Source organism: Mauremys reevesii, linkage group 8 (assembly GCF_016161935.1).
Source record: "Mauremys reevesii isolate NIE-2019 linkage group 8, ASM1616193v1, whole genome shotgun sequence".
NCBI classification, from domain to species: Eukaryota; Metazoa; Chordata; order Testudines; family Geoemydidae; genus Mauremys; species Mauremys reevesii.
Genome location: NC_052630.1, coordinates 93,027,996 through 93,053,496, shown reverse-complemented (window position 1 = coordinate 93,053,496; position 25,501 = coordinate 93,027,996). Strand labels below are relative to the sequence as shown.

The 25,501-nt window shown below is 39.2% G+C and overlaps 1 protein-coding gene across 9 annotated transcripts in view; it reads left to right on the top strand.

Moving 5' to 3' along the window:
• The window catches only part of NFIA (nuclear factor I A), a 463,875-nt gene that overhangs the window by 393,717 nt on the left and 44,657 nt on the right, over window positions 1–25,501 (top strand). For 7 of the 9 annotated variants that reach the window (XM_039483687.1, XM_039483688.1, XM_039483686.1 and 4 more), the window contains one exon: window positions 13,246–13,374. The exons of the other annotated variants lie outside the window; for them this stretch is intronic. In XM_039483687.1, the coding sequence (XP_039339621.1) occupies window positions 13,246–13,374 (129 nt within the window). The remainder of the gene's footprint in view (window positions 1–13,245; window positions 13,375–25,501) is intronic. 9 annotated transcript variants of the gene reach the window in all.

Genomic DNA, 25,501 nt, shown 5'->3' with positions numbered 1-25,501 from the left:
AATGGCGTCTACAGTTAACTCCTTATTTCTAAATGAACTAATGCCCCAGTGTACACTTTTCTATATAGGCATAAGAATATTCAGGGGAACTAAACTCAGGAACCATTATTTTGATGTGATCATATTTGAAGATTTGAGGTGCTTTGACACATATTCAGTTATAGGGTATATTGTCCTGTTTTTAAAATGATCTGTACCATATGTCGCTGACTTAATTTTCTTGTCCATTTCAATCTGTGTTCCAAAGAATGCTGAGACCATAATTTAGTAGATATCAAGTAGCTATTATATATTGGTAGACTGTTACATCATGGCTCTTTCTTGTTTGTAAGATTATATTGTTCACTATATAAACCTTTCTCACTATTTACATTCTTTTAGAAGTTTGTGGTTCCTTGTATGTTGATATAGTAGCATGAGTATCAAGAGTCGATAACATGATTCTCTGTATTTGAAAGATTTGGGAGATGGCTGTGGGTAGTTTTCAGTAAAAAAAAAAACCTGAATGGTTCTGTTAGGTATTAAAAGTTCCAAAAGCTGTGCTGAAGTGAAACGGAAGCACCACAGGATGACATTTTTATTTATTTGTGCCAAGTTAGAATGTGTGTGAGTGGAGTGAAAATTTTAAAAGCTGTAATCCAGCTCTTTTAACAGAGAGATAGAAAAATATGCAGAATATGTTGCTTAGAGTATTAGATAAGCTACAGTGTGTTAATCAAACATTTTCATGATATGAGGGCAGTTAAGAAAACAGTACAATTTTTACTAATTGCGCTCGTAAGTAAACGGATCTATCATTACATTGTCATGAAGAGTGACACTGAGCAGAAACACCCTGCTAATCCCTAGAAGATAAGTATTTAACGTAATTAGACAGACACTGTCTCCTTTGTTGAATGTAGCATTAATCATCACGAAAAGTCCAACTTTATCCAAGATGGCTTTTTCTGATATGTCATTGTGTTAGATAGCTTCTTACGCTATTTTGTGAAGAAATGACGACTACAGCTGTATAGTTTTCCCTGAGTAGGTCTCTTGCTATTTGATGAGCCTACATGTATATTCTTATTGGCAAATGTTACATTATATAACCATTAGTTGTTTCTAGGCCTAGAAAGCTACACATATTTGAGCTATTGAACTATTTAACATATTCAGCCTAAGGAATATCAAAGAAGCCTTTACTGTGTTCTGTCTGACAGGTTGATGTATCTTCGACTCTTCATAAATGGTATTACAATAGTTTCATTGTTGTAGAATAAACAAAAAGTTTCTTGCCTTGAATTGTAGCTCATAACATCACACAAAAGACAGCCTCTTTCTATGAAAAATCTCAAAGTTAAAATGATGAAAAATGTTGCCACCTTCCAGAATTTGTCGGCACTACATTCCCCTCCTCCCCCCATTGCTTGTAATTTCTGCTGTGAAATGCTGTCTTGTTATGAACTGGTATCAACTTGGATCAGTGCACAGCTGTATCTTCCCACCTTCTCAGTGGCTCAGAAGCCTTTGAAGGGAAAGAATAGGGTTTAGTCAAAGATGACAGCAAGACTTCGCTAAGTAACAGGTGGAGGTCAAGCCGGTTTATTTGTTGGGATGAACAGAGTACAGAGATGAAAAATCAAATGCTTTGCCATAATAAGGTTTAGAAAGAAAATGCTGACTGGTCTCAGCTTTGATTCCAGCTGTCAGGACATTTTCTAGTGTTCATTACTTGATTTCACAGTTCAGACCATTTTAAGAGGCTTAAAATTATATTTCTGCACTCCTCTGTAAAACTCAATTGCTTTTTAAATTTTTGCTTTAAATAAAGTTACAGGGGCTCCTTATTATGTCAGTTGTACATTTTGACAATTGTAAAGACAATATGCCATCAATAAACTACAAGATGATACAAGAACATATGTCTTATTATTCTTTTTTTGTACATGAAGTAAAATTTATCATCTAGCTCAAACTTGATTACAAATTTTAAAACAACTTAAATCGGAAATTCCAACTTGAAAAGAACATTAAAATATGTAAGCATGAAGTTTAAGGAATCTTCTGCCATCGGTACATATGGGATTTGTGTGTATAACTTTCACTAATATTAATGAGGAAAAATCCTGAGTGTTTGCATTGATTCACAAAGATCTGGAGAGCCAGATCATGAGTGGGAATTGCAGCAAGGCACAAAATAATCAGTGTGACATTCTGACACTGTGTCACCGTGTTTGTGTAGTGCCCACCTGTTGCTGTCATGGATTATCGATGCAACACCACAAAAGAATTTCTGGAACTCTAACTGCAATACTGCTGTGGGTCTCTGTGCTAGTCTAGTTTTCCTGCTTTCCCTATCCCAGGCTGCTAAGAGGAGGAAGTAGGTGTTTCTCCTTTCTTTCCCTCTTTCCTCTACCCCCAATTCCTTCCTAGCTACTTGGATGGACAGGGAGGGAGTAGCTCTGATCTGTTTGCTCAGCACTCCCCCCTCCTACTCTCATAGCACAGGGAGTGCCTCTGTGTTTGAACTCTGCTTACTCTAGGCAGAAAAAGCGGAATCACTAAACCCTTGGATGCTGTAATAGTTGCATGCAGATCTCCAAAGAGTGCTCTAAAGCCTCCCATTGACTGTCACTGGCTTCTGGAGTCAGTTTATCTTTTATTCTTATAAATATGTTGTCTGCTTTGTACTGCGTTGTGACATCTGAAGCCAGATTCCTGTTAAAAACAAAAAAAACCAACCTGTGTATAAATTTAGACCACTTCAGCACAGATGAGACTTCCTTTATGCAGGAAAATGTGCAGAATGCTCATTGTGTTTCAAAGCTATTAACCCCTTGGCATCAAGAGTCAGGATATTTCAGTGTTGAGCACTAATGCAAAATATATTTGCATTTAGTGGCTGGGGCATCAGACCTGCCAGCACCAAGATGTCAAAACTTCTTTCTGGATGTGGTTAACGGAAACATCTTGGGGAATAACTCCAAAAAGTGGCAAAGTCAACCAACCTAAGGCTATTCCCAGGTCTGCATATTCAAATAAAGACCATAAAACAGAATCCCTCCAAAACAGCGTAGACATATTTTGCAGCTCCACAGGAGCAGTTTTCTGGGGCTTCATATTCCTATCTGCCATTGTGTCTAACAATAAAAATAAATCTGTCTCATGCCAAACCTGGCAACAACTTGGTCAAAGGGCAAGATGCATCCTCCTAGTGGTCCTACATAAACTACTTTAAAAAGTTATTGTAAAGGGGTCTTTCTCTCACTATATGGGCTGTTTTGCAGCCTTATGTGCTACAGCTTGATGGAGCCTAAATGCGTCTATCTTCTGTGATGTGGAAGCCTGACCAGCAGCCAACATTTTGTGATTCTACAGCTTTATACAAGTTTTCTCTTAAGGAACCCAGAAACTTTCCGTCACTCCACCCCTGTTCATTCAGGCCCTTACCATGGTAATGGGATTTATTCACGTCAGGAGAATAGATGAAAGGAAGTTGTTGGCAATACCTGGACAGGGAAAAAAGGGATATTTCCTGTTACATGTAAAGTTTAAACAGATTCTCAAATAAAATGTAACAGTTGCAGGGCAAAATGCTGTGATCCACAGTGGAGCAAAATTCCAGTGACTTTTGCATAGCCTATCTTGCCTATTGGGAACATCCCCAAGTACCTGGCAGTTTGCTTTGAATTTTAGGTGGTATCTTGTGCACTCTTGTGGATGCATTCAGCCCTCATGATTCTCTTATTGTGCTTTCCAGAGAAACTGCGATTGCCACTGTCATTTGTTATGTGAGACCAGGCTGAGATATTGTAATAAGTGTTTCTTATATTGTCTCACTACATAGACCAGAGCTCATCAAATCATTAAGGGTGCATGAAATCCTGTCCCTATTGCAGTCAGTGACAAAACTCCCACTGTCTTCAGCAGGGCCAGGACTTCACCTAGTATCTTCGAGGCTGCAATAAATGTAAAAACTATTTTTCCCCACTCCATCTCCTTTTAATTTCCCTTATGAAACAGGAATCTCTCGGGAATCACGGTAGCTTCAGAGAAAAATGCGGTGGGCGTGCTTACACAACCATTGTATATGATTTTATTCCTACTGTCTGGCTCCAGTAGACTTCATCACAGGATGAAAGAGAAAACTCCTATCATGCTCAGGGTATGCTGCTGTCTTCTACTACGTTCAAAATATTCATCATAAATGTTCTGCATTCTCTTTGCTATGATCTGTGTATGCTGCTATTGTGCGAATTTCTTTCACATAAATCGTTCTCTTCAGTGATACTCAAAAGCACACTGTCAAAAATGCCTTTTCTCTCTCAGGACCCATTCCACTGCCATAAACCTTGGGTTCCCGTGCACTCCCCTCTCCTTACAATGTGCAGCTTCTTCTTTTATTAAACCCTCCATACTCCTACCTCCTGTACATGGAAACTTTCATATCCTTCCAGGGAGCACCTCTCTCCTTCTCCAGAGTTTTGGAGGATTTGCAAACAGAAAAAATTGTTTTATTTCATCTAGCAGACTCTTCTGCATTAGAGAAATGGGGACTTTAAAAATGTAGTGTGCTTGTTTTTTCCTCAGTATAAACTGCCAAATCTTCCTGTGGCTCTGTCTACGATGCCAGCATCATGATGAAATTGTCCTTCCCATCACAGGAGCACCAGTGTATAGTTTGGAACTTAGTCTCTCAAATAAAAGAACACACCAGCTGTCAGTCAGCAACAAATTCCTTCTGTATTATGTAGCTGAAGATGGCTGTTGCCATCCTCTGACTTTTAAGATAAACTATTAAGGTGTGATCTATTTCATACTTTGCAAGTACCACTGAATACCAATACATAACAGTTTCCTGGGTGCACTCTTGACCTGTATGACTGTAAATCCATTTTCACCATTTGATATACTGCACATGTTCAAATTGCTGTAACTTCTTTCTTTGGAATAGTGAATAAACTCTTCACCCCCACATTGTGCAGAAATCATGTGACCTGCCAGTATCTCTCTGTTTTAATAAGACTTTTTAAATAGCTATGATTTACATTTAATCCTGTTTAAGTACAGTCTATTTATTAATTGAACAATATGTTAAATGGTTGTATATAGAATTGGAATCTTCAGAAGTAATGTTAACACTGAATTTATTCTTGTCATTGTAAAAGTCCATTTAAACCATTATCGTGCAATAGGTAAGATCATAGGTCTAAATAATCTGCATATTTTACCCTTATCCATCACATAGTTTGTGAGGTTAGTAGACATCATTGTAATATATGACCACGGATGTATTTGATCTATTAGAGTCAACAAATATGGAACAAATGGTGTTTGAGAAAATAGATTCAGATTTTCTGTTCCATATTGTTTTTGGTTACTAAAACTCCCTTTAGTATCACGTGAAATGTAGCATCCATATGCATCTGGGGAAGATATAGCTGAACCGTAAATCTATTGGTCTTTTACTTGCAAAAATATCATACCTCAGCTATGATCATATGCAAAGATTTTTTAGAGGGCTTTGTAAATGCCATTTGAATTTACAATGGCACTTTTTTGCCTTACAGCCATTGATGTTCCATCTCCAAAGCACTCACATAAAGGCATATTCTCATACGGATGGCTGCAATTTGTGCCTACTTCTATATCTAATCTACCAAATATATTGAAAAACTCTCATAAAACATTGCTGCAGAACAACCTTAATTTTGAATTTCAATGGCTAGATATCTAAAGACATTTTTGATTCTTATATTTTTTCTGTGCCATAGAAAAGGACATTGAAGCTAACATTGAATCTAACATTTAGTTGACATTTTTAATTTTTCATGCTATACATTCAACTTCTCATAATTTTCAAATAATAAAAAATCTCATGAAATTATTTTATAAAGTAATTGATAGTATGTGAAGTATTTATTAGTGACCTCGCTGATCACTTCAATAACATAGCTGGAAGATAGCTTTGCATATCAAATGTAAATCAATCCAGATGATGTTACACGTGTGTCCACACAAACAAATAGGTTCCTGTTCTTCTTTCTGTAAGCCATGTTGTACCACAGATTTTTAGGCAAAGCCCCTCATTGATTTTAGTGGGTACTTATCTGCTTAAAAACTGATGGTAAGACTCCTACTGAAAAATAACTCTCTGGGCCAACTTTTCTGCTGGTATGACCTGATGCCACTCTATTGTAAATGGAACGGCATCATTTCACACCAGCAGAAATTTTTATCCTCATTATTTGGGACAATAATCTGGTCTTGTTTTCATTACCATCGTTGGCTAAGATTTTCAAAGGGACCTAAAGGACTTTAATTTCTGAATCCTATTGAATTTCAGAGTGAGCTGAGCATCTAACTCCCTTAGGCACTTTTGAAAATTTTTAATCAATCTCTTTTTAACAATTCTTTGGAACAATTACTGGGACAAAGGTTTTACTGCTATATTTGGAATACTGAAGTTGTTATGTCTTTGAAGAGTTAGTACGTCTCTATTGTTTCATTATCTTAAATATTTGGAAGCCATTCTGGTACTATGCTTATGAGTGGATAGATAGATAGATAGATCCAGAAGAAACTGATATTGTGTATCAACTGATTTTCATATAGAGTAGTCTAAACTGATAAATGGCAGAATGCGGAACTTTTATTTTATTTATCTTTGTTCATTCGAGGTGGATTTTGTTTTATGAAATGTGACACTTATTGGTAGGAATCGAGCAGTGATTGTGGGGAGCACAGGAGAAGATGCATCCCAAACATACAACTAGAAATTCAAACAATTGAAAATAAAGTACACTTGTTAGACAAGGAGCAAACTTCCACCTTTCTTGTATTGTGTGCATACTGGAGTTACAACTAGAGTAAACTGACGTACAGCACTTAATGTGATCAAGTGTCAGCTGATGACTGCTAAAATTTATTTAGCAGTAAGTGTAACAAATGTGACAGACATTACCATGGTCATCAAAATTACAGGAAATTCAGGAGGACAAGTTGAAGGGTCCCCTTACCAATTTACATGACCAACACTTCTGTAGAATTCTGACTGATCTCAGTGGCATGCTGAGGTCATTTTCACAATAGAATGAACAGTCCTTGCATGATTCCTCCAACATATCAGATACTAACAAGCTTTCATTCAACAGCCATCTTGCCTTCATGCATCACCTTTTATTTTGAAACAAATGTTTTGTTTTGTCCACTCCCCATTAATATTTGAATTATTATATTCCTCTTTATAGTACCTCAAGGAGTTACTAAAGCTCAAGGTTCTATTGCACCCTTACCTTTTCGTATGAAATTCCAGTGTCAGACAGCTACTGGGCGTGTTTTGGTAGATGGAAATTAGTTAACACAAATATGACTGACTTGCTATTGGGTTGTGTGTTATGATTTAGATGATATATGTGTATTATCAGGAAGGTATTGGCTAAAGACAGTACTAAAGTGAAATTAGATGGAGGTCACATTAGATATATAACTATCTAGAAAGAGAGAGGGCATCAGTCTCCTCTTACACTAATGTACCTCCATTCACTTCACTGTAGTTACTCCTGCTTTATACCAGTGTAAGTGAGAGGAGAATGACCCCATAGAGTGTGTGGAAAGTAGGCTACTAGATACCTGTTTACTGTGGGAATGTTTTTTGTGGACTGAATTCTTACACATCCTTCTCTAATTCATTTAATAAACATCAGTCTCTTACATGGAAATTTTAAGACTCTTTGGATGTATGTTAGGAAGGCTTTTGTGTACTTTTTGTACTGGCAAATATCAGGAGGTACAGGAATTAAAAATATCGCAGTGCTCCAGTGATCCTTAGAAGATGGTGAACGTGAAATATTCCTGTACATTCATTGATTAAATTTGGGTTGGAGGTTTGCGAAGTGCAGAGTTTTGGAAGGTCTTACTGCGGGACTTCATCATCAATTCAATGGCTCCAGTAACCAGACGCACTGAAGGACCAGGGTTCCATTTACGCTTGCGTTTGTGCATTGAGCAGAAGGGTGTGATGCATGATCTGGAATGAACAAAATAGCTTTGTGTTTAGGAATTGCCAAATTAATGAAAATTCAGAACGCTTTGATTTTGAAAATGAAAACAAATTCTTTGGAGAAAATATTGCTGCGGACAGTTTCAAGATTTCTGTTGTCTGAATTTTCTGTTTATTGTGTACTGTTCTTAAACTTCTTTTTAACTGAAAAAACCAATGAAAAACTAATATTTGGTTTAAAAAACCACATCTTGTTCCATTTAGCACCATTATGGGCCTGCTCTTGCTCCCACTGAAGAGAGTGACAAACCTTTAATAAATGGGCGCAGGCTGAGGCCCGATATGTTTGGCTTTATATATATATATATACAAGAATAAAAGTACAGTAAGTTGAGGTATCCACTTAGATTTCCACCTGTGTTTTATAGTACAAAATCCCTCAATTTTCCTTTTTTATTTAGCAGTTAGCTTTTCCATTTATTCTGCAGTTAAAATTGTCAAAAAAATTTAAATGCTGTTGGCCCATTCTCTTCTCAGTTACACTCATATCAGTCAGGGAGAATCAGACCCAGTCTTTATGAAATCTGTGACTCTGAACAAGAAATGTAGGGCTCATCAGGGATTTGGACTTCATGGCTATGGGGGGAGTAAGAACCCCCTTAGATCCCACGTGGGCTACCCAGACCTGGGCTCAGGCAGTGCTTGTTTACATCTTCCTCACAGCATGTGAGTAGGAAGGGTCAAGGAATGGGTGGAGCCTGGCTCCCCCTCTCCCCCCATTCACTGGCCGGCCAGTACAGCTGAGCTGGTTTGAGGGACATTATAATTTGCTGCTGCCCATGAGCATACAGGAAAGAGGAACTAATTGTCACTCCTCATCACAATACCGCCTGGCATGGTACGACTTATCCACCACCCCTTATTCAGAGATGCGCCTGATGTGGAAGGCTAGTCCTTAGTGTGCTGAAACCACCATGCTATCAGGAATATAGTGGAAGGAATTTAAAACGCCATGGTTCTCAAACATGGGTGCCAAAAGTTGGGCATCCAAATCCATGTTTAGTCATCTATCTATCTTAGGTTAAAAGATGGCATGATTAAACACCTCAGTCTTTAATCTAATTATCTTCATGGCATCCCTGTGAGTTAGGGAAGTACTATTAAATAAGTGGCCTGGTTTTTAGAGGTGTGAAGAACCCACACCACCAGTTGAAGTCAGTGGGACTTAGTAAGAGTTGCAGTACCTGGGCCATTTTTTTCTGGATGATTAAATTTCAGTCCCATGTGCTTTTGCTTTCCTGAAAGAAGCTAAAGTAGAATTGACCAGGACTGAAAAGTATGACTTAGTGAAAGAACAAAATAAGAATATATGAAATGGATGGACTAAAGAATATGCAGGATAAATCAGGCACTTCAACCAAACATATGGTGCTAAGTGAGAGGGGGTATTTTAAATTGAAAGAAAAAAAAGTCATTTCTGGCAGTCTCAGGGATGATGTCTCGTGGCTGTGATAAATTTAGAAGAATGGGACATATTTTGGCTTGTTCTTGGAAACCTTTTTCTTGCATGCAAACTGTATTTCTCCTTTTATTAACCCATTCATAGAATGTTTGAATTTTGCTGCTAGAGCACCATGCTAGCTCGCCATAAAATGTGAATGATGCTAATTGCTTTGCACTGCCTAACTTACTGCTGCCCCCTTCCATCTTAAAGGACAAAATATGCTCAGAAGTGAGCTGGCAGTTCATCCCCTGCTCTGTTCTTAGTCAAGTTTAAGTTAAATAATTAAAATCTTGTTTGCATATTCCAATGAACTGTGAAGCGGTTGCTTTTTCCTTGAGATCTGATGGATACAATCCCTTATAATAAACTAATAATTTAGCATCAAAAGTAAAACAAGATCAAAAATTCAATACTGTCTGTTGTTTCAAAACCAAACCATTTAACAATGATAAGTTAAAATGATAATTATGATGATGATAATTAATTAATTATGATTCCAGCATCAACATTTGTTTTTCTATCCATTGGTTATTTCATAACTAAATTTATAGTAGAAGCTCTGTTTGTACATTACAGCTGTTTTGATCTTATAAAAACCTTTCCCATATGATAATGACACCACTCAGCCATAGTTCAAGATCATTTGGCCTTTTCATTCTAAATCCTCAGTTTTAGGTGTTTATAACTCAGTCATGTGAATTTGCTTTGGGTTGGTGCATATGTTCTCAGCCCAGAGAGATTTTTGTTTTAAACAAAAGTTGGATTAAATCAATTAAGCAGTTTTATAGCAGTAGAGCAGAAGAAAGTTTATGGGCTGTCTAAAATGTTTTAGTGTCTTCCTCATAACCACATTGCTAGAGGATATGGCGAAAAGTGGAAGATACAAGGAACGCTGCTCCCACCTGAACATGGGTTTATGGTCCAGTAGAACTGCTCTGTGTGCAGTTCCACTTCTCATGTTCTTGCCACAACCCTAACACACTCATTCCCTCCTCCGAATTCCAGTGCAGAGATCTGCCCCTGAGGGTCTCTGCAGCGCCTAGCCCTCACTACACAGAGGAAACTGAGCATTTCCATGCATCTGGGGCCTTGTACGCCCATGCAGACAGACACAGGATGTGCTCTTAAAGTGGACATAAACATTTAATAATTAAACTTACCTTACCTTGAAAATTTCTGAGCATGAAGAGGGCTTGTTTCCCTTATGTTTTTGAATTAAACAAAATACTGTACTGTGGATTAAGGATGAATTTCAGCCCTTTCTCTGTATTCAGTACCTCCCTTCAGCTCCCCAACACGCAAAGGAAGTACATGAGCTGCATCCTCCCATAAGGTAATGCAGCCTGCTCCCCCGGTGCACCCAGCCAGCTCCGTGGACAAGTGCAAAGGAGATGTCATGGTCCTGTCCCCTTTAGGGAATTCCAGATTGGATTTAATGGTTTCCCAAAGGGAGCTGTTCCTGTGCTCCTGTTAGCATAAGTACTGTGATTGCCCCTAGCCACTGTGGGGAGGATGGCTCATTACACACACCCTCCCCTCCTGCACATCTGTGCAAGCTCAAGGACCACTGTATACTGAGTGTGCACACATGTTTATACTGTGTGCACATGTGATGCCCATGGACGGACACACACACACATATGGCAAAAATACTTGAACCTGTTACTTGGACTATGACATGGCCATTGTTTTTATTGAGGAATAGAGTCTTTGCTTGCTGTGGAGGGAAACATTTAAAAATAAAGTGATTTAGACATCACTTCCGAACATGCCCAGATGGCATCTGCCAACATTTTTAGCATACCCTAATTAAACTCCATCCTTTTTGTGACATCACAATGTACATTCATTCTCCTTGCCATTTGACCAGTGGATTAGCAGGCTACGTTGAGACACATTGCATCTGAAAGATTGTTAATACTTCATTCAAACACATTACAGTTCAGTCCACCTTCACATGCCTCTCCCCCATCAAAAAGACTTTATCATGATTAGAGAAAATCATGAGAAAATAGATCCCATTTTTGTTGCATTGTGCCACAGTCCCTCTATTCTAAACTTGTATTTTAAAATAAAATTTAGGTGTTAACTTTTTCCTGCTGTGAAGAAACAGCCACCACCAGGGAAACACTTGATAGAAAACAGTCTCTAGATCAGGGGTCGGCAACCTTTCAGAAGTGGTGTGCCGAGTCTTCATTTATTCACTCTAATTTAAGGTTTCGCGTGCCAGTAATACATTTTAACACTTTTAGAAGGTCTCTTTCTAAAAGTCTATAATATATAACTAAACTATTGTTGTATGTCAAGTAAATAAGGTTTTTAAAATGTTTAAGAAGCTTCATTTAAAATTAAATTAAAATGCAGAGTCCCCCGGACCAGTGGCCAGGACCTGGGCAATGTGAGTGTTGCTGAAAATCATCTTATGTGCCGCCTTCAGCACGCATGCCACAGGTTGCCTACCCCTGCTCTAGATAAACACTAGTTGCTTCAAAATGGGACTTCTCCTACGCCCCCACTTTAGTTAACTTACTGATATGTGAGCTGCAAAACTTAATTGGGACCATTAAGACTCCAGTCCTGCAATGCACAAGCACACTGCCTTGTGTTGTAAATTAATGTCTTGGGGACTATAAAGCTACCATTATTAAGAACAATCCATTTTCTTTTTTGCTATTTCAACTGTAGCCCAAAGAACTTGACATTATTTTTTCTGCATATCTGTCAATAGATAGATACACTGAAAATGAACTATAAATGCAGTGTGGACAATCTGAATGTGTGTGTATCTATGTCTGTAGTAATATAGATACTGGCCCATACACACACGTACTATATATATAATACTGCATATCCACCTATCCTAGTATAGACAGCATACTAAACATCCCAGATTTTAGTGAGTTCATTGCAAAACATATATTCTACTAATATTTTTGATATTGCATCAGAGCGGAATGACCCACAGTTGATATGATATCAACAAAAATGGCTCACATGGAAGAATAAATCCAAATTGTCATATTAACACTGCACTAAGTCTGAAGGTCAATATAATGGCGATAGAAATGTTTTCACCCCAGTGGCAGTTCTGTTTTCTACGGGAAGCATCTGCTATATTTTCACGGGTATAGCAACTGCTCTGAAACTATATAATTGTGACTTTAATATACACACACACATTTAAAAAAAATAAAAATAAAGCAAAGATAACCACACAAATAAATGCTTTTAAAATAACCAAGTCTTAACTAAGCTGAGGAAGGATAAGGAAATTCAGAGTTTGGAGTGAGATTCCTTCTTTCTCTCCTTGTGTATTGATCTTGCAACACACTTAAAATATCCATGTGCAATAATCCAATAAAATAGTATGAGTTAAGGACAGACTAGCTAGCAGCGTTAACTATTTAAAAACATGTAAAAATCCAAGTGCTGTAACTATTGCAGGTTTCTAAAAATAAAGCATAGTTAGGATTTAATAATAAATAATAATTAATAATAACAAAAAAGCTGCATCTTCTCTGTACTTCAGATTTAAAAGACAAATATGGCTGCATTTTAGTACTTATTACTCAGAGCAAACCAGGGTCACTCCTGCCCCAAAAAGATCATAAATAAAAGTGAACTTTCAGCTGCTTGTATTCAATTTTATTTGTCCTTTAAGTTTATTTAGCTGCTTCTGCACCCACTTTCACAATGCATAGGCTGTCGTTCCATGACCTAGCATTATTAAATTGCACTTATCAATCATTCTTGCCAGGAATGCCATCGCCAACCACATTAAAGAAGTCAGAGAAGTCTGGTTTCAGCAGTCCCTCGCCTTCGCAGACCTCCTCCCTTGGAACGGCATTCACACAGCATCATCGACCTGTCATTACAGGACCCAGAGGTGAGGCCTTACCCAAGAGCCCCGAATCAGCTTAAACTTTAGCCTCCACACCCTGAATCAGCCTTATTTTCTACTGAAAGTCACCGTCAGCCTGTGACACACATGATAAGAGGTTTTGCTATTTCAAAGCTGGTAGCCTGAAGGTTTCAGTTATTGAGTACTGTTTGTTTACTGGGATCTGTTTGTTAAAGTTTCTGGTGACGATTCAACATTTTCCAAAGTTTTTTGTGGGGAGAAGTCATTATTTTTCATCAGAAAACTTACAGAACGGGTTACTTGCTGTGTGTTTTTATTGTCCATGTCAATATATACGATAGGTTCATTTATCTGCTAAAGATGGGGACTCCTCATTCAACATCTAAACTGTGCTAATCTCCTTTCGACATCCTCGGTTTTCATTGCGTGTCATTTTGTATTCAAGCTGTTGGCATTAGTGTGCCGGAGAACTGCCCTCATTAGTGGACTCCTTTGAAGTTGTAGATTGGTTCCTACAATACTTTGGCTGGTTTTCTTCACAATATTTTCTGATTAGCTTTTCAAATAAAACAGATGTCCTCCGGGTCTCCATGTACTTACACATTTGTTAGAAAGATATATCCACATTAACCTAGAAAAAATAAATATGATACACAGTTCACGTTAGAAAGAGAGCACATTTGCGCACAGTGCTGTCCACAAATGAATGAATCGTTTAGTAAATTTTCTGTGTGAAAATATAAAAATGTGAATGAAATAATTGTAACAGTTCTTTCTGTCATGGGTTTTGCTTTATTCAAAATAATTATTGTTCAATTGATGAGGTGTGGAAGACTTACTAGCAACTCGTACCTGGATAAAAGAAAGTCCACATTTTGTACTTTCCTTTTTATAAGATGTCTTTATTGGGTTTATTGTCATCACTTACATCAGTGTAACCAGGAATAATTCTATTGTCTGTATACTGTAAGGGGATGGTGCATAAGTCTGTGGAAAATCACCAGTGTAAAATTGGTATTAGTTTAGAATCAGGCTTAAAGTTTCTGTATAGTTTTAGAAATTTAAAACATACTGGACTAATCAGTGGAGTCAAGTTGTTGGCTGTTAATCGTATAAGAATTATTATTTTCCTGTGAGAACTAAGGTACATATAATATCTTCAAAAAACGTAGATAATTGGTGATCAATAAGAAGGCGTGAATGAAATGAAAGTAATATTAACAACATAGTGTGCTGCACATCAGCTGACACTAAATTCCTACCTTGTAATACTCCTAAACTTTCTGCCCTTTAGTTCTGTTCTATTGACTATTTGGTTAACAAATCCTATTCAGAATTTAGTTAGATTTTACCTTACCCCCAGTTTATTTAATTTAAGACATACCAGACTAAAGCAGAGCGGCGACTCACTGGTATGGCGCCTCCTGCTAGTTGTCCAGGGAATTAGCTTTTCCAGCTCCGGAGTGCCCTCTGCTGGCCGATGTCCCACTTGCCGCTGGCCCCTGTGTCCCTCCTGGACCCCGGTGCCCCTTTACGTCGGTCTGATTGGGGCGTGGCCCCAGCTGTGGCTGTTTCCCCAATCAGTCGAGGCTTGCTGCTCTCCCTAGCAGCAGTCCTCACACAGCCTCAGCCCTGTCCCAGGGCTGATTTCAAGCCCTTCAAGGCAGGAGCGGGTGACCACCCTGCTACACAGACCAATATGCACCCATTTGTGCCCTTACTTAGACTCTGTGTATTTTGCATTTTTATGTGGTTTAAACAAAAATATGTCACTATACAAGTCTTGTTCAAATTTATCAACATTATCTATTGAGAAATTTGGTGTGCAGTTGGGGAAAACTGCCAGTTGGGTGAGGAGACTGTTCACAAGGGTGCAAAGAATTTGAAAGATCAAATTATAATGATTCTCTTTCACAATTTTATTTTTAAATGCTGGAAGAAAATGCGTGCACTAACTCTGTAGAAGAGAATCATAGTTCCTAGTGTATTAAACAAAAATCTGCTTTTTTCAGCATCAGTCAGTGAGATCTTGTTCCACTTGAGGCTCACTCCCTAACATATTTTTGTGGATTTTCAAGGAAATCCCACTCTCTGTTAATATCTGAGTTCTTTTGAGGTCCTTTTAAGAGTATCACCCAGAAGGGTCTTGTTCCAAACTGGAATCTTTATTGGATAGATGGCTCCTCTCCAGGACTCTATTTCCACTGATCACGGGCTGTCTTTATTCCTCTTCTCCAACAATTATTCTGTTCTGAGGTGGATTACTACATTACCATCTGCAAATCCAGACTGTGACCTTTGTTCAATCCCCCAAAGTGTACATTAGAATCAGCAGCAGAAGAGGAAGGAGAGAAGCTTTTCAAGCATAAGAAGATGACACTTAAGGAGCAATAACCTCATTATATGACTTGATATATTCTCCAAACAATTATTATATATTACTAGTTATTGGAGGTTGCACAATTTACTGGCAACATGCCAAGTAAAATGTAGTGTACACTGTCCGTTCACCTTGTGTGGTGAGAAATTTCCATGAGTTCGCTTATATCATGTATCAGTGGCCAGCGGTCAGTCATGTACAATATTTTGGATCTTTTTTGGGGTGAATACAGTGCACTAAACAGTCTCCATGCTGCTGAGAAAAATCAGTGAGAAAGAAGTTGTATATAAGCAGGTTACAATCATAATAAACCCCTGAGTCAGCCAAACAATTAAAAAAGGATCTATTTTCCTTTTGAGGGGGGGAGTGTGTGCACCTCAAACATTTCACATTCATACCAATACAAATTATTTGCACGCACTGTGCAAAATAGAGAGCAAAGAAATGTGTGTAGAATGTTTAAGGGATATGCCGTTGGCAGTCCATTGTTTTAAGTTCTCCATCACACACTTGCAGCTTTCACAGCCTTCCAGCCATGCCTTGGAACCCTGTTCTAGTTTACAAATGACTAAAGATGCACAGAGCCTTTCCTAGCAGTCTGCAGAATGAAACATTGCGAGAACAAAGCCATTGTGGGGATCAATGTTAGGAAGCTGGTCCAAAAGTGGATGTGTCTGTTATGAAGTGTTCCACTGAATGAAACAGTTAGAAAACCCCATGGAATAGACTGAAGCAAGCAGCTGTGCTGTGCTATGGAGACCCGTGTGGCAGCTTCTCCTCTGTGCTGGTGCCAGCTCTTAACTCACCTATGCAGTGGCCAGCTGACAGAATCTGGGGCTGGCCAGAGGATCAGATGTGCAGTGAGTCCTGGCCCAAGGATCTTAGTTCTTTAGAGACTGTCTCTTCTGTTCCCTACAGCCAACAGATGGTGGCAAGTTCCAGGTTTCTTTAGTGGTAAGCTACCAAAGTGATTCATGGATCCTCACTTAACGAGGGCAGTTTTTCTTGGCATGACTCCATGAACCTTGATCTTCTCTGAAGCAGGATACATAGGTCTCAAACTAAGTGTTATGTCTGGCAGTTGGCAGCATTACCTATAGCCTTAGTTTTAAGTTTTGACGTGACTATCAGCTTTAAAATAAATTGCAAATTCTTAAAAATTCAAGCAACAAGATTTTTATTTCTTAAGTACTATACTCTCATTACATGAGGGTAACATTTTTGATGGTAAGTGTGTTCCAACAAAGTGATTATGCACTGCAAAGCCAACCTGTTTCCCAGTCATCAGGCTGCTTGCAATCTTTACCAGACAGCAAAACACTGAAATAATAGGCAATATTTACATAGTAGCAATGTACTAATGCCCGAAAAGCTCCTTACACTTTAGTGACTTTACCACCTGAAGCTGGCTACAAAGTTAAACTGACCATGATCATGAAATCCTAGAGAGGTTCATACAACAGCCCATCTTGACATGTACATCACTTCTCACAGTATGACTGTGTAGATCCTGCAGGCAGGCAGGCAGGTAAAGCAGAAAGAAAGAAAGTGATAAGGGAGAGAAATGAAGGAGGCACACGAATACAAAGAACAGGGAACAGGGGATGTTGCAGAAAGTGAGGAACCCAAAGCAATGGATATGTGAGCAGAAGAGAGGCATGCAGGAAAAAAAGCACTAGGGGAATGTCTAATGTTGTCTTAATGTGATTTTCCCACATAGTACAGTATTTCCACTGAGACTTGGATGGTCACCAAAGTGTGTCATTGTGCTTCAAAAGTGTGCCTGTTGGTTGCCCATTAAACTAACATGCAGCAAATCACTTAATGAATTTGTACTGACTGACTGTAATGGAGTGGGCTATACAGTGACGTATACCATTGTGAAATAATATATTCCAGAAAGGAATCTCTCCAGTTGCCCCTAGAGGTTCCCTCAGGGTGCTGGTTATTGTATGCTATATCATAGAATCATAGAATATCAGGGTTGGAAGAGACCTCAGGAGGTCATCTAGTCCAATCCCCTGCTCAAAGCAGGATCAACACCAGCTAAATCATCCCTGCCAGGGCTTTGTCAAGCCAGGCCTTAAAAACCTCTAAGGAAGGAGATTCCACCACCTCCCTAGGTAACCCATTCCAGTGCTTCACCACCCTCCTAGTGAAATAGTGTTTCCTAATATCCAACCTAGACCTCCCCCACTGCAACTTGAGACCATTGCTTCTTGTTCTGTCATCTGCCACCACTGAGAACAGCCGAGCTCCATCCTCTTTAGAACCCCCCTTCAGGAAGTTAAAGGCTGCTATCAAATCGCCCCTCACTCTTCTCTTCTGCAGACTAAACAAGCCCAGTTCCCTCAATCTCTCCTCATAAGTCATGTGCCCCAGCCCCTTGATCATTTTTGTTGCCCTGTGCTGGACTCTCTCCAATTTGTCCACATCATTTCTGTAGTGGGGGACCCAAAACTGGATGCAATACTTCAGATGTGGCCTCACCAGTGCCGAATAGAGGGGAATAATCACTTCCCTCGATCTGCTGGCAATGCTCCTACAAATACAGCCCAATATGCCGTTAGCCTTCTTGGCAACAAGGCCACACTGCTGACTCATATATCGCCCAGCCCTTTCCTAGAACCCTGGGTGAAACTACAAACATACCAAAGCTAGACACTTCAATAGTTGATCTGTAAGATGTTAAAGACAAGCCAAACAACTGTGCCATAACATGAAAAAATCATACACATTTTGCAGAGTCTGAATACCCAGCACAGATTAGATAACACAGTGATACTTAACCAACATATCAACTTGCCGAGGCAATTTAAAAATAAAGATGGGGTTATACCTGTGTGTAGCCAACCGTATGTGTCAAGTGTTTGACTTTGGCCCTACTTCAGATAATATGGAAGGTAGAGGAAAAGCAGCTTCCTAATAGAGAACTTCAAAGGCAGGATTTAGTAATGATTACATTCACCACCCAAATACTGCTTTCTCTAACATCCCAGCTGAAACGGGAGAGGCTTGCTAATGGTTAAAACTCTAACTAAACAAAAGTCAGGAACCGTGTAATTAAAACTCCACCTTTATTGTATTGTAAAGCGTTACCCTGTGACATAGGAAATATTTAAAGGAACAGGCTGTTTAGCTAATTTGTGTGTGAGTGAACTGCTTAGAGGACTACTATCCTAAATTAACTGTAAGACCACCCACTGAGATTGCCTCATAAAGGGCCATGATTGCTCAGCTTCGTTTTGTGTAACTGTTCAATAATTACCAGATAAATGCATAACTAAAAGCTCTATTACACTAATAATTTGTGCTGAGATAGATGTGTGGGACACCATGCTGGGTTAATTTGTCATCCCTGCAGCAAACTTCTAAAGAGGGCTCTTTTGCAGAGGAATTGTGTTAATACATTGTTCCAGTGAGGACATGTTAGAGCAACAAGATGACTTGGTCGCTTAATCTCTTAAAGAGGCAAAATGCCTTGGGGGAAGTGCCAGAGAGAATAATGGGGAGTGATTAACAAAGTGGACCTAGATTTAAACTCATCCTGACAAAGAGAGCTGATCTAACTGAGCAGAAGTATTTAAAAAAGGGGAGAGGGTGTAAAATACTTACGGAATTTCATGCAAATCTAAAAAATAATATAAAAATATAGTGCTGAAGGACCTAAGTATTTTACCTGCTCTCTCACTGATTATGTATTCGGGTTCATTATTTCTTTGATGTATCCGTGAAGTTACACTCTGTGCTTTTAACAGTGCATTGAACTGTAATATTTTTATCTCTGCTTTATGCTAAATTCTGTAACCTCAGACACACACAAAAAGCACATTATTACTCTGAATATGGAACCCATGTTTAAGCATCAGAGCTTAGGATTTTCAACCTCCCCTATTGACAGAACCATAAATCATGTTAAAGTTAAGTGAATTACTGTAGCGTGGAACTATAGCTTTAACAATGTTTATGTAGTATCAGCTTACCATCTACAGAATGAAATAGGGGAAAAAACACTGATATTAGAAATGGGAACGTGGAGTCCTATTAACTTAACAGCAATATATCACTCCAAAGTCACAGATTCCATTACCATGCCCTTTTTAGTATCAAAGCAGAATTATATCATCACACACATAAAGGTTGTACGGTTTTTTTGAAAAGAGAATTTACATTTCTTTTGTAAACTTATAATAATAATTGGAGATATACCTATCTCCTAGAACTGGAAGAGACCTTGAAAGGTCATTGAGTCCAGCCCCCTGCCTTCACTAGCAGGACCAAGTACTGATCTTTGCCCCAGATCCCCAAGTGCCCCCCCCAAGGGCTGAACCCACAACTCTGAGTTCAGCAGGCTAGTGCCCAAACCACTGAGCTATCCCTCCCCCTACTTAGCTGCTGCATTTCATTATGAAATAACCACTACATCCTTCCCCAGTGGTAGTTTTTCCTTTTGTATATGAAAACACGTCTTGATTATAAAAAAAATGCAAAAGTTGCCAATGCTTGATTTTGAAGTAGGAAACCCCACTAGTAGATTACGTGGTAGTTTTTGGCCATTGAAGAGACCTTTGGCTAAGGCCTACAGTTTGTTTTGTTTAGGAAGTAGAGGCATTCTTCAGTGTTTATACCTTTTTAACTATTCCTTCAGTATTTCTTATCTAGCATATGTAGAAGAATGTCACTATGTTTTCAAGAGCTTAATACTTGGATTTCAGTCTAGCCCTGCTTTCTGGCTTTGCTAGGGGCCAGTTTGTCACTAAGGACTTCAAATATAGCAGCTCAGAATAGCCAGAGCCCAGGATATTTCAGCCCTACCCATAGGCAGTCCCCAGGCACACACCCTATGCTGTTGCCCTCAAGGGGCATTGGCACAAGGCCCTTCTACCTGTACTGTGCCACTGGGAAATTTTACTTACACCATGAATATTTCCCAGTGGAAGTTCCACATGGTTTCCAAAACTTTATTATGCAGGATCAGCATAAAGGGACCAGGACCCAGCCCAGAATTGAGGATATTATGGGTCTGGTTTTCAAAAGTGCTGAATGCCCAAAGCTCCATGTGACTTCAGTAATAGAAATGGAAGCACTTAACATCTCTGAAAATAAGCCCTTGTGTGTCCAGTCTTGCTCTGATTGATGTCTATGGGAGCAAGATCAGACCCTCCATCCATCATGATTGGGTGATTGTATATCATTTGCATCATTATTTGTACTATCATCAGTCCCTGCCCCAAAGATCTTGCAGCCTAAGTATGTTGGGTGAACTCTATTTTGTTGTATTTTGAAGGTACACTTAAAAATTACCTACTTGAATGCAAGGGTAAAATATCAGTGACACACAACTCCCAGCCTTGTTATGAGTATCAGTTAAGGATCTGCTCCTGTTCTGACTGAAGGCAAAACTCCCAATGGTTTCATTGAGAACAAGATTGGGCTTGCGGTGTCTGTTGTAAGGACTACCCGATTTTACTCAACCTAGGCCAGATCAACAGCTCACCAAGAGCCCATTGGATTCCCCCACTTAAGCTGCATTTTGCAGAATGATGTGGGACTTCAGCAGTGCGTAGGTCTTGTGCTGACCTGCATAGGGGTGAATTTCACCCACGGGGAGGACAGATCCCAGCAATGTACTATATTCCATCATGATTTCAGTGGCTTTCTACCTGGTTCAGTGAATAGCCTGTATGCACAGACCTGTAATTTCTGTGGTCAGCAAGTGGGGGTGGTGGTCAGCAAGTCGGGGAAATAGGAGCCTATATAAGAAAAAGACCCCAAAATCAGGACTGTCCCTATAAAATCAGGACATCTGGTCACCCTAGGTGAGGAAAACCCCAGGCCACATTGAAAAAGACAGCAGCCTGCGTTTTGCCACCCAAGACCATTTCAAAAAGGTAGTAAGAAAAGTTGAGATCTTCAAAGGATGTTAGGCAAGCAATTCCCATTGACATTCAGTGGGACTTCATGAATTCTCTTAGGTGCCTTTAAAAATTCCAGCCCAAGTTTCTCAATTTATTTTCTTGTTTGGGGTAAGTGCTTTTGTCACAAAAAATCCGTGCTTTTTAAAGTTATTGTTTTAATCTTCTCTTCTCTACCTCTTGCATTGTATTATCCACAGAAGTGCAAGTTCTCTTCAACAAATCTGGATTATTGCCAGCTTTCCTTATTAAAAAGTCACTCTTCATATTTCCGATAAACACAGCTGTTTCATGGTGTTTGAAAGCATTTCACATCAGCCAGCATGGTGGCTTAGCCAATTAGTACTCTAATATGGTCAATTTTGAGAATAAGTACCTTCGGGGTACAAAGGGTGGGATACATCTTGCATAATTTGAACTGGCACTTGCACCAATTTAATGCTGTGAGAAGGCTCACAGCATGCCGGGAGTTAAGGCATCTTAAAAGCCTGAAAGGAAATGTCTCAGAGAACAAACCGCAATATAACATTTCTAGATAAATGACTTTTTAAAAATACTTGCTTAATTGTAATAAAGTCAAAAACAAGTTGATACAAAATACTTCTTCTTTCATTATGATTATATTGTTACTATTTCTAGGAAGAATGATCAATGTTTAATGAGCCTAGCAGTAAACTTAATTATCACTTTATACAATAGCTATCTTAGCACTGTGCCCCAGTGAAACCAATATTCCATCTGTCTCGTTGGATGGTCTAGCCATCCGTAAGACCTGGGTTTGAGTACCCAGTCTGTTGCTTCCTTGGAGTGGGAGCTGGGGAGAGGGGTAAAAATCATTTGCTGGGTAGGAGATGAGGGATGTTGCATGTCAAACAGTGACCCTGTTGGAGATTTAAGGAGCAGCATTATGAAGAAGGAAATTTCATCCATTCATCTTGGCTGGAAGGATAGTTGGTGAGAAGTCAGGATGAATAGGAGGGGAAAATATAAGTGGATCAGCATGTCTGTGTCCCATATGTTGGGTACCATTCATTCCTTGAGGGGAGAGGTGGGAGGAATCGATGTAATTGCTAACGGTCAGATTATGAAGTCCGTTTGCACTCTGGCAAGCAATTACCAGAGGAGTCCCATTGACTACATTAGGACTACTGCAGTAAGTGCCCACCAGTGTGAGAAAGGACCCCAGTCTGGCCCCGTATGCCCAAATAAAACTATATCCTGCTTCAAATTAACTGATGCTTTATTATCTGATCATATAACTGAATACAATTTACAACTTAATCTTTTATTCATTTGCCCGACACATGTGAAATGCTAATCTAATCAATGAGTCTGACTTGTTTTATTCGTAATTTAGTTTGTTATTGGCTACTACAAATCAAGGAGGGAGAAAGTCAGACAAGACTGGCCTTCATAATCAGACATTTGAATTCAACGTTCTGAAAAAAATCCTCCAACTTTTATGCTGCATAGCACTAAGAACCTATAAAACACTGAAAAAACTAGCATAGCATGCAACAGCTGTAGCACATAATTACTTGGCCAAGCCATAGTAGTTTTAAAATACTGGTCTATCTGTTGCAGGCCACCATACATTATCATCTCATTTTCTTCAGTAAAAAGACTGGGATGATTCAGTTGAGCTTCAATGGAATTAGAGTCATGTGTGCTTTGAAATATTTACGCTTGCCTTGAGATAGGAGGATTATTCCCCCACAGACAGACAAAAGATTTATTAACACTGAAGATTCCTACCTCTGCATTCCTACTGCAGGTAGAAATGAAGCCCTGACTTTCAAACCTGTGTTCTTTTTTATTTTTTGTATAGTTGAATAGGTAAAATCCATAATAAAATATGAATTTCTTAGGTTTAAAGGAGAGGGATGAATAAGCAGTTTAGGGCTTCCAAATAATAAATACATAAAATAAAAATACTTCTGTGTTGTCTTCCATCTAAGGATGTCAGATCACAAACAACCACTGATTAAACTTCACGGTACCCTCTGTGTAGTAAGTAGTAGTAGCCCCTTTTGCAGATGGGGAAACTGAGGCAGAGAGAATTTAAGGCCAAAATTTTCAGATGTGTCCTCTAATTACAAGTGACTAACTTCAGACACTTCAGGCCTGGTTTTTTACCACCTTAATGGACATTTTTGAAAATCTTGGCTGAAATGGCTTACCCAAGGTACTTACACAGTGAGTGTTTTTCAGAGGCAGGACTGGAAACCTGGTCTCCCGATTCCCAGTCCTGTACTCTAGCTATTAGATAATGCTGGGTGTATCTAGTGGAATCTGTCAACTGATACAATACACTGAGTTTGGTGGAGAGTTTTCATACATCTTTGGCCTGTTAAAAGTCTTACTTGGGAATACAAATTCCTGAGACTTTGTATGCAGCCTCTCACTTCATGTGCAGTTTACTAGCTGGTTTCTTGTTGCTGTGTGGACAAATGAGTGTCATTTTCTTTTAATAGTGCATAATAGTAATATCCATACATATAATAGACATACTAGTTAAGAAGTTCAGTTTTTGCAACTGGGTTATTACTGCTTAATAGCTGAGATGGTAAATATTTGCAAAATCTAGACTAAGCTGTGATGTTTTATGTGTCTGGGGGAAGGAGTATTTTATATAATACTGGCTAAGAGCTTGCTACACCTGAGGGGAGATTAGTTTTTACTATTTGCACAGCTTTACTGACAGCTTTTCTTGGGATCCTCCCACAGAATTGGGAATCAGTCTAAAGAGATGATGCCAAAAGTAACAACTAAAATGAAAAGAACCTAAGTCTCTGTCCAACCTGTGTAAAATCTGCAAAGAGGCAGTTAACTAACCTCAAGGTTGCAGATCTGAGTACATATCACTTATCTAAAATTTTGTTTAATGAAAAATGCAGGGTGGGGAGGGAGAAATTGTGCTAAATGAACTTATGAAGAGTCAGCTGGAATAGTGAGGATAACTAGAAATGAGAAAAGTATGGACTTTTCTGAAATATCTTAGGAGAGCAAAGGAGGGGAAAAATCTGCTTGAATTTGAACAGTCCATGTCTGTTTTACTTCATGTCCTCTGATTGATTACAAATGTGCACGAGGATTTACACATTCAGGCATGCAGAATTCCATAATAATGGCTTCCTTACTGAGGTAGGTCTCTTGGCATGTCCATTATAGACCCTGTTTTTTGCCCCCATGAATTAGTCTGAGTATAGGAACAACCATAGAGGATCAGAGCAGTGGTCCTGTAAGGGATCGGGGCCTAGGCGGTATTGCCTAGAGGTCACAGCTGGGCTGAAGTCTGGCCTCCAGGGACAGGAGTTGCCAGACTGGAGCAGGAGGCAATGCAAGGCCAGGTTCTGCAAGCAAGAGTCAGGTCAGAGTCAGGCTGGGGTCGGAGACCAGCGATAGATAATACCAGGTTATAATTGAGAGACAGGAGGCAGGGTCAAGCAGCAGGCCAAGGTCTGTGTGGAGGTCAGACTAGATGATCATAATGGTCCCTTCTGACCTTAAAGTCTATGATTAAAGTCTATGAACTTCCTGGGGTTAAATAGGGTCACTTAGCCAATTAGAGGGCAGGTACTGTCATTCTGGGTCTCGTGGGCAGTACTTCCTGCAGCACCTACTCTCCACAATGCTCCCTGGCCATGCATCTGCATGACTACCTAGTAGCACTGTGGGAATATCAGCCACCTCAGGCTCTGCAGGACTGGGTTCTAGGTCCTGGGACCTTTCTGGTCCAGTAGTTCTCAAACATTAACACATGCAAAACAGAAGTACTTGGCACATCACCATTGTAGTTAGTTTAGATCCTTGCTCTGATAAACTAACCCTTCCTAATAGTTCATTGAGGCCCACA